The sequence below is a fragment of the Anguilla rostrata genome, chromosome 16, assembly GCF_018555375.3.
Source record: "Anguilla rostrata isolate EN2019 chromosome 16, ASM1855537v3, whole genome shotgun sequence".
In the NCBI taxonomy this organism is placed as follows: Eukaryota; Metazoa; Chordata; class Actinopteri; order Anguilliformes; family Anguillidae; genus Anguilla; species Anguilla rostrata.
In genome coordinates this window covers 16,598,671-16,607,601 of record NC_057948.1, presented here as the reverse complement: position 1 = coordinate 16,607,601, position 8,931 = coordinate 16,598,671, and the positions used below count along the sequence as shown (strand labels likewise).

General features: G+C 46.3%; 1 protein-coding gene across 1 annotated transcript; it reads left to right on the top strand.

Annotated features, from left to right (window-relative positions):
• LOC135242322 (C2 calcium-dependent domain-containing protein 4C-like) lies at positions 1 to 1,811 on the top strand. The gene is made up of 2 exons (XM_064313351.1): positions 1 to 134; positions 348 to 1,811. Exon 2 carries the CDS (start codon positions 369 to 371, stop codon positions 1,698 to 1,700), a length of 1,332 nt encoding a protein of 443 aa, XP_064169421.1. The 5' UTR covers positions 1 to 134; positions 348 to 368; the 3' UTR covers positions 1,701 to 1,811.
• The last annotated feature ends 7,120 nt before the right edge of the window (positions 1,812 to 8,931 follow it).

Below are 8,931 nucleotides of genomic sequence, written 5' to 3'. Positions count from 1 at the left end.
GTTCTGCGAGAGGAGAGGCTAAGCCTGTCACTGAGAGAGCTCCGCTATCCCCGGAACATCCTGGAAACTTTCCGTCTCCTGCCACGCAGTCTCCAAGGACATAGGGCTGGATTTGCAAAAGCCCAGCACACAAGGTAAGCATATGTGCTGTCCAGACTAGAGACAAGATCTTTGCTCATTTAATTTTCTGTCGTTTCTTCATAGAATTTTTGTTCACTTTATGTTAATCTCAAATGCATTGCCTTGAACACTACAGTGGATACAGTGCACTTAGATTCTTTGCTTTGGAGATGATGGCATAGTTTTGTATGTGATCCTAAACTGCATTTCCCTCCACTGTTCTGAAGGTATCTTAATCGGCATCTGGCATGTGGGTGGTGGAGAAGATCCGCGTGTCGGTGGAGAGGACAAACCTGCCCCTCCCCGTGGCAGAATACAGCTTCAAAATCGCAGACATCGTGTTCGGGGATAAAACTGCCTGCGGAAAAAGCAAGAGGGCCTCCCTCTGTCCCAACATCATCACCCCGGACACCATCCCAGAGTTCTGCATCCCGTCCCGGGTCACCGCCCTGCAGGACCCCGGCAGGCCCGCCACCGCCGCCCCCCACCCCCACCCCCTCCCCAGGGGCCAGGCTTCGGCGGGGGAGCTGGGGAGCAGCCACATCATCCAGGTGGAGAGCGTGGACGACGGGCCCTCGGAGAGCGGCTTCAGTGATGAGGAGAGCACCAACGCCGACCCGCAGAGCCAGGCCGCCCTCTCCCTGCCCCACCTGGCCAAGGCCCAGACCTGCTACGGCTTCTGCACGCTGCTGGAGAGCCCCAACACCCGGAGGAAGGAGTCCATCTTCCACAGCGACCCCGCCTCCTGCTCCACCCCACTGCTCGTCCCGCGGAGCAGGTCCAACACCTGCTCCAGGTCCTCCTTGCCCCCCTCGCCCTCCTCGCCCTCCTTCAGCCTCCATGCGTTCAGCTCCCGGCTCTCCCACAGGGGTCTGCCGCTCAGCCGGCAGGGCACCCTGGACAGCGACACCACCTCCTCCGCAGAGTCGTCCCCCTTCAGCTCCCCCCTCCTGGCCCGCTCGCCCCCCAGGTCCTCGCTGTTCAAGGCGCTGAGCCACGAGAAGCTGCTGTCCCGGGGCGCCCGCAAAACGGCCGTGTCCCGCAACAACTCGCTGTCCACCGACGAGGGCAGCTCCACGGACAGCAGCCCCAACGTGCTGAGGAGGGCCTCCGCGGACCTGCTGGAGCCCCCGCCCTGCGGCTCCCGCCTGGCCCCGCCCGCCATCTTCCCCATGGACCTGGTGCCCTACCGCGACCGCGTCCTGAGGGAGAACCGGGTGCCCCTGGGGCAGGACGGGACCCTGCGGCTCTCCGCCGAGTACTGCCCGGAGAACCAGAGGCTGCGGGTCCGGCTGATCAGCGCCGAGGGGCTGTACGCGCCCGGCGTGGACCCCAAGGGCATCAACTGCAGCGTGAGCGTCGCCATGGCGCCCGGCAAGGCGCAGAAGCAGCGGAGCACGGTCATCCGCAAGAGCCGCAACCCCATCTTCAACGAGGACTTCTTCTTCGACGGCGTCTCGGAGGACGACCTCTGCTTCAGGACGCTGCACTTCAAAGTGATCAACAAGATGTCCGCCATGAAGAGAGACTACACTCTGGGAGACTGTGAAGTTCCTCTGACGAGCATACTGTCCATGTAATCTTCAGGATTCAGGACTTTTCCCTTTATTTATTTGACCCTGTAAATATGTAAACTTGTTTTGTTTGTACTTTTATACTGCCTTTTCTTGTTGATTAAATCATGACAGAAACTCCCTTGTTCCCTGGTGTTTTGTTCCTAATAAGGAAAATAATGGATCCAACTTAAAACTGATTAAAAGTGAACAAATGTTGGCCCCCAAAGGGACAAAATAAAAAGCTTCTGGCTCAGTCCAGGCCCTTTCATTTAATTGGAGCATCTTGTGTACAGAGCTCTTTGTACACCAGAGTGTTTCATGTAAGGGGATCCCATGCCCTTCACCTCAAATCAAATGGGTTTACGTAGGGTAAATGTCAGCAATGTCAACCTCTAGTGAAGAAGGTGCACAGACGCAGCAGGCTTATTTTATGCCTCAAGAAATACTCACGACCACGCGGATCTTATGTAAGATCTTCTGAAAGTCACACACAATAAAAAAGCAGCACGTCTGCAAGAACATGTTCGATAATGGACTGTTTCCCTTGAACGCCAGAGTGCTCCATTTCCTGTTTTACTCTCACAGTGTTAGTCACCATCTGGGAGACACAGGACTGCAGGCACAGTGGCCCAGGTACAATGCACATTTAAACTTGTTATACTTGTACATTTATGCAGCTTGTTACAAGCTGTTCTATGTTTTCAAATTTAGAGCTATTCACTTACTAAGCAACAATATCCCTGTGACAGTGTCACAACACAGTTACACTCTAAATTAAATATCAAATGTTCCTTCTGAAATTTTTTACAGTAGACTGCTTGAGGAGAAGCACGGTTCCATTAAAATGTCCCAGCCAGCTGGCTATCCACTGACCCAAATAAAGGCCTAATCTGATAAATAATGAGTGCATTTATTTTTGATGAACCCTCACAATGTTCTGTGCTGACCAGGGTGTTTCTAGCTTCCTCTGTTGTAGTCTTGAGAAGACTCATTTAATAATATATATATAATATATAATAATATACATGTTATATATTGGGTGCAATTAGTTCATGGAAAATGTTATGCACTGTCTTCTGTTGTCTTTTATCCAAGACACTGGCCTCTCATCAGTGCCAAGGCAAAAATCAATGTGAGAAGCAATCCCATTGTTCAATCAACATTTGTCTCACAGTTAAATTAAAGTGTATAGCTTTGGGCTATAGTTAAAATGGCTAAAATGTACACCACACGTTGTGATGGCAAAAAACTAACACTTGTATTTAATAATCAAACGAACCTGAATTAAGGACAAGTGTGAATTGAATGCAAGCCATGGTCTTTCCATAATGCCTATCTCGGAGCTTCACACCTGCAGGTCAGAAGCGCTAAAACAAACAGCCGACCACCCGGATAAATAATTGTTGTCCCTGTGCTTTTCTAAACTAATTTACCTGTAAATGTAGCCCTCCACTCATCCGCGAGGACAGACTTCTCTTCTTCTCTGAAACGGGCTGGCGGGAGGCTAGGAGCTCCTCTCTGTGGTGCGTGTCTGTACCGGTTTAATGATGCTTGCGTAATCGCGCGCGGCGGTACTGCGTGCGCTCTCCCGGGAAACCAGCGCTGGGAGAAGCCGCTAAAAGTAGTTTTCTGAGCGCGAGCTGCTGTACATGTTACATCTGCAAAGGGCAGGAAACCTAACTATAAACTTAAGAAAATTATTTTTGGCGCAGAGTAGCAATTTTCTGGCTACAGCTGCACATTGTTTATTAGCTTGTCTCTGTGGTCGAAAGACCTCTGAGTGAAAGAACGATGCATTGGTGTTGCCTCGTAATGTCTGAAAAAAGAGATATTTCCAGGAAGAGCAAATACTCTTTTCTTTTTTTTAAATACGCAAACAAAAGACGACTGAGCCAGGTGCATTTTAACCAACTTGGGACGGAACTGGGTGAGAACATTCAATCTATGTGGAAAAAAGAAAAGAACCGATCAGTCAGACACACAACTTTTTGACCCTTATTATGGTCGCCAGGGGCGTTGTAGTGAGGGAAAAGTGGGACTGACTACCCAGGGCCCAAACAGGGCCTTGAAAAGCCTGGAATGATGCGTGAGAGACATGGATCAAGAGAGGAAGGGGGCCCACAGAGACTGCTTATGCATAGGGTCCAGAATTTTGTGCTACACCCCTGATGGTCACCCTCCATTTTATGTTGGGAAAATGTAACCCAGGGATCCTCAAAGGCCAAATTCGCTTAGGTTTGCCGTCAGGTCCAGTGGGCCTGTTTGCAGCTGCACGTGTACAGAAGGCCTCTCAGAGCAAGGCTGAAGCAGCACTCGCAGTACCTCAGAAACATTAAACAGCAATGAGTACATTTGTTCAGCTGCAACATAGCGACTAGATAAAACTCTTAAACCTAGGTCTCTGGGAAAGCCAGGCCGTGTGGTTGCCAAGCAACCCCATTCATTTTGGTCAGGCCCAGGGGCTGGACGTGCCATAGTTTACAAATTTGACCGGGCCTGTAGCAATCTGCTGTTTGCATGGATGTAAAGGCAAATTAAGTGTTCCCTCCACTGGCCTCTGCAATAAAGAAGAAGGTTGCAACCAAAATTAGTACATAATCTGAAAGGATTAGTTTGATACCATAGCTACCGCTTCTTACTTATTCAGATCTGGCTAATAGGACAAGCCCGAGCACCAGGGTGTGGAGGAGCTAATGGGTGCTACAGGTTGCCTAGAAATTAATTTTCTCTTGTGAATATTGATGTACTGCAGGCTGAACAATTTATTCATGAAATGTAATCATGAGCCAAGAGTTGCATAAGCGAAGGTGTGTAATCCAGATGTGTGGCATTACATCTAGTTCAAGCCAACAAAGTGTTCTTTTGTGATCTTGTGCATTTGCTAGGAATTGTTCAACATAAAACTGAGCTTCACAAAGCTGCAATTTAGAGCAAGGCTGCCATTCAGAAGCCACTTTTATTGCTAAGACCCAGTCTAGGGCCAGACAGTAACAGGGTGAATGATAAGGGAAGTGAGTGGGGAATGGGTAAGGGAAATGTAACTCCGGTCCCTATCTGCCTATGCAAATCTAATTGAAAGCTGGCTAGTCTTCGAAGGTTACTGGGCAGGGGGCAACTTCGGCTCAGTGTTCAAAGCTGCCCCGACACACAAAATCATGGGCTAAGGCAAGAATCGAAGGGAATAAGTCAGTGGACATACACAAGATCTAATCAGCAAACAAACCAGAAGAAAAACCAAACAAAAATAGGGTTGAAGCAATCACTATACACAACACACAAGCACAAGTTCAAAGAGATAGTCCCCACTGGTAAGTGGCAAATGGTCTTTTTCAATCCAAATAACCAAGGACAGAAACGTTCAATCAGCTCACGAACCAGAAAGATGAAACGCACGCAGAGACAACAGTAGACACAAACTTACGACAAAGGTCATAACGGTCTCCAAAGCTATTTTTTATAAGGAGCACAAAATCTGAAGTAATGGGAAAAAATTATACGGTCATCTTTTATAGTTTTTCCTTCATGATCCAAAGAAGCCTTCAGCCCACCATGTCTGTTGCCAATTGTTAAACATGGTGGTGAAACTGTAATGGAGTGGGCTGCCATCTTTTGTGAATCCGTGGGCCTGATGATTGCTCTGTATGGTCGCTTAATGGCCAAGAAATATAAAGCCATTTTACAAGAGACTATTGTACAAACACTGTTCCCTCATGCTGCCCCCGTATTTAAAGATGATAACCCATACACACAGCTAAACAAATTCAAGAGTTGTTTCATGATGAGCAGGATGAAGTCAAGCATCACCCAGGGCTCAAACAAGAACCAGATCTAAAAATCACTCATCATTTTTGAGAATTTTTGGAGAGTGTGAGGAAGATTTCCACCTCAAAGAAATTGAGGCCCTCTTTCTTGGAGAATGGTTCAATATCCCACTGCACACAGTTCAGAACTTGTACAACAGCATTCCAAGAAGGAAGCTGTTCTGAAAGTGAAGGGTGGCCCGACTCTTTAGTTACTTGATATTCATATATTATTAGGTGTTTCCAACCTCTGTATTGATTGAGTGATGCTTTAATCATCCCTACACCCAAATCTCCACTCATTTTCTGTAAGCTTACAATGCCTAATGCTGATTGCCTACACTATTGATTTTTCCATTTTTCTGAGAGTCCATATAAGTCCAAATTATATAACTGATTACTTTGTAAAAACATTCAGGACACCAGGATCGATGTTACTATTGCTTTGGTCAGCGGAGGAGGGGTAGTATGTTCACCCCAGTTACAGTACCTGGGAGCCCTTGTTCTCTGCTGCCTCATATGGCCTTTCCTATCATGTCATTAGGAACAGTACTCACCTGGAGAAAGCAACTCATGCTTACCTTGAGAGCTGCAAGGAAAGGCAACGGCAGAGAACATGGCCCCACCATCCGTAGCTCTATGATTCTGCTGCTGACAGTATCATGTGTACAATTTCACACGGTATGCTTGATTGGATACTCCAGAAACAGAACGCTCTGCCATGACAGATCAGCATGAAGCCAGGTCTTATGAAGTTTCATCAGTCATTGACACAGTCTGATTACATCACAAATGAATCAGACCACGTGTCAAGCGTTATGGATAATAAGGCAGCCCAGGTGAAAAGTAAAAGCTGTCAACGGAAACCACAGCACGTGACGTGTCGTAGTTAGCGCATCGATGTGACCACGGTGACAAAGCGGTCAGACCGCCAGGCCACGTCATTGACAACACCATGACAGGTGAATGATTCCCATAAACAGCCATTCCCCTTTAATCCCTCTTTTCTGTGCTTGTGAATGCTTCCCCCTCACACAGGTGCTGCCTTAATCCGGTTTCTCTGTACTCACACACACAGAATGAATGGCTCTTTCTGATGTCTGGCTCTATTCTCAACTAACAAGTGACACATGCACCCTTTTCATTCCAGCCCATGGGCATTTTCATAGATTTAAAGGGGAATGTCTGGTGTGACTCTCATCCACTGAGTACTAGAGGTACTGCACATCTAGACCATTGGTGGAGATTTGGGGGGCGGGCTTAGCGGCTGAATGGGGGGTCCTTGATCAGAAATCCCTCCCTCCGGTCCACAATTGCAATATCAACCCCCCCCAACCCAAGTCTACAGTTCACAATCTGATGCCCCCCCCCCCCCCCCCCCATTCTCAGAAAATTTAGTTCCAAATTTTTTCTGAGACAAACTGGTTTCAGAGAAGATAGCCTTTAATAATTTTTTATTTCTTTATATCAGATTGAAGCCATAAGGGTGAACCTTAACAGCATGTCTCTGCCACACTGTATGGGTCCATCATGCCCCAGGCTCTTTAAAGTATTTTGCTAGAATACAGATTGGACTGGAAAACAGTCTAGTAGCGCTTAGCATTAAATGATAACAACCCACAGGGGTAAGTGAAAACCACAGTAAGCAAAAACCCCGCTCACTGGCTTCACTGCTAGCATGGTAATGTGCCCTCGCTCAGAAGTCATTGATTGGCCTTCGGTGTCCCCAGAAGCCGAATTTGGCATGGCTAATATAGAGCTGCTGTTAAAATCGTTTTCCACGGCCGAAAGGGTGGGGAAAGCTGGCTTACCCTGTGGCTTCTAGTTACCCTGTACCGGGCTGGTAAGTGCCTGTGTAGCCGACTGCCTGTATTCAGCGACACCTGGACGATAATCCCTCTCGTCCGTGGCAGGTGGTGGCAGGCCGGGCCACAGCGTTTCCTCATACGGCACCGATCACTTTCACTGTGTAGTATACATACAGTGCGCCTCCCAGTATTCTACAGCACTGATGTCTCTCACTATTCAATACGGCTTCGTACAATTTGTATAGAGCACTGAAACAAATTTACTGTTCTGTTTAGCTACATACTTTGTCTGGACATACTCTAGTGCTCTGATGAGTTGTACTTGCTGAGTGCTGTATTTGATTTATGCAAATATTCCATGACATGGCCTAGTTTACTGTTCGTTATAGCAACAAATATCGTGTTTTAATAAATTCAAGGAGCACCACAATGTGTAATCATCACAATGTCACTTTTTCCATTTGTAAATGGATGCCTGGCAGCCAAAGCCTTCCTCGCTCAGTTTCCTTTTTCTCATTTCCATGGACTTAAGAATTGCTTGGAAAGCCAGCCATTGGGTTACATTAGATTGGATTAGATTAGATTATAATTTATTGTTAGATTTCTCTGAAATGTGTCTTGCGTCACAAGCCGTACTCCTTCTCACCTACAGAGGAACAGACATACATTGATACAGTAAAATAAGGCAAACAATACAAACAGTTGTACAGTAGCACATTTAATTGATAATAGATCATTATAAAACGTACACAGGTAAGCCATTCATAGCCATTCCCCAACAAAATGCACTTGCCCATGGCCTATCCTGAGCCCATGCTTTTGTTTAGTAGCTTGATAGTGGAACTCATTCATTCCCCAGTCTAGGTCTAACCTGTGGGACCCTATAGCATCTCTTAAACGGCATAAGATATATTCTCCAAATAAAACATGGGAAGGCTCCAATGAAATACCACCAGCTACACTTAACATTCTTTTTATGTATGCAGCTTGAAATATTGGCTGAAGTCTTTGACCGACAATATTTAAGCATACTCATAAAAGTCTGGACAACCTAACTTTAAGCTGTACAGAAAGACAGCTGTACATTACCAAACAGTGAACCCATATTGCATGATATTCTGTATTATGGGTGAAAAAAATAAAAATAAAATCTGCCTGTTTGCCCCAAATGACCTTAACCCTCTAAGAAAACAGATGTGCTGCTGTACCTTGCTGCAGATGTCATCTACATGCATCTTCCAAGACAAGACAGCATCCACATATATATCTAAATATTTATAGAAAGTAACTTGTTTAATCTGCATATTATGAATCGTGACTGGTGGAGGATAAGATTTAAATGGAATACCAAAAATAATTTCCTCTATTTTCTCTAAATTAATAATAAGAGAATTTTGGTCACACCACTCCACTAATCTGTTAACGCTGCACTGATGACGAATGGGATAATCTTTTCTCTCAAGCAGGAACAGTAATGTTGTGTCATAAGAGAACTTAATTATGAATGCGTTTGAATTATTGGTTGTGCAATTATCTGTATAAAGTGCAAAGAGCAGGGGTGAGCACCCACGCCCTGGGGCGTCCCTGAGTTGGTAATAATATGGTCTGAAAAGGTTTGGTTGACCCTAACCACTTGCAGTCTATTCG

Excerpts from the sequence above, each read along its gene's own strand:
- LOC135242322 (XM_064313351.1), top strand. The coding sequence starts at position 369 with ATGTGGGTGGTGGAGAAGATCCGCGTGTCGGTGGAGAGGACAAACCTG.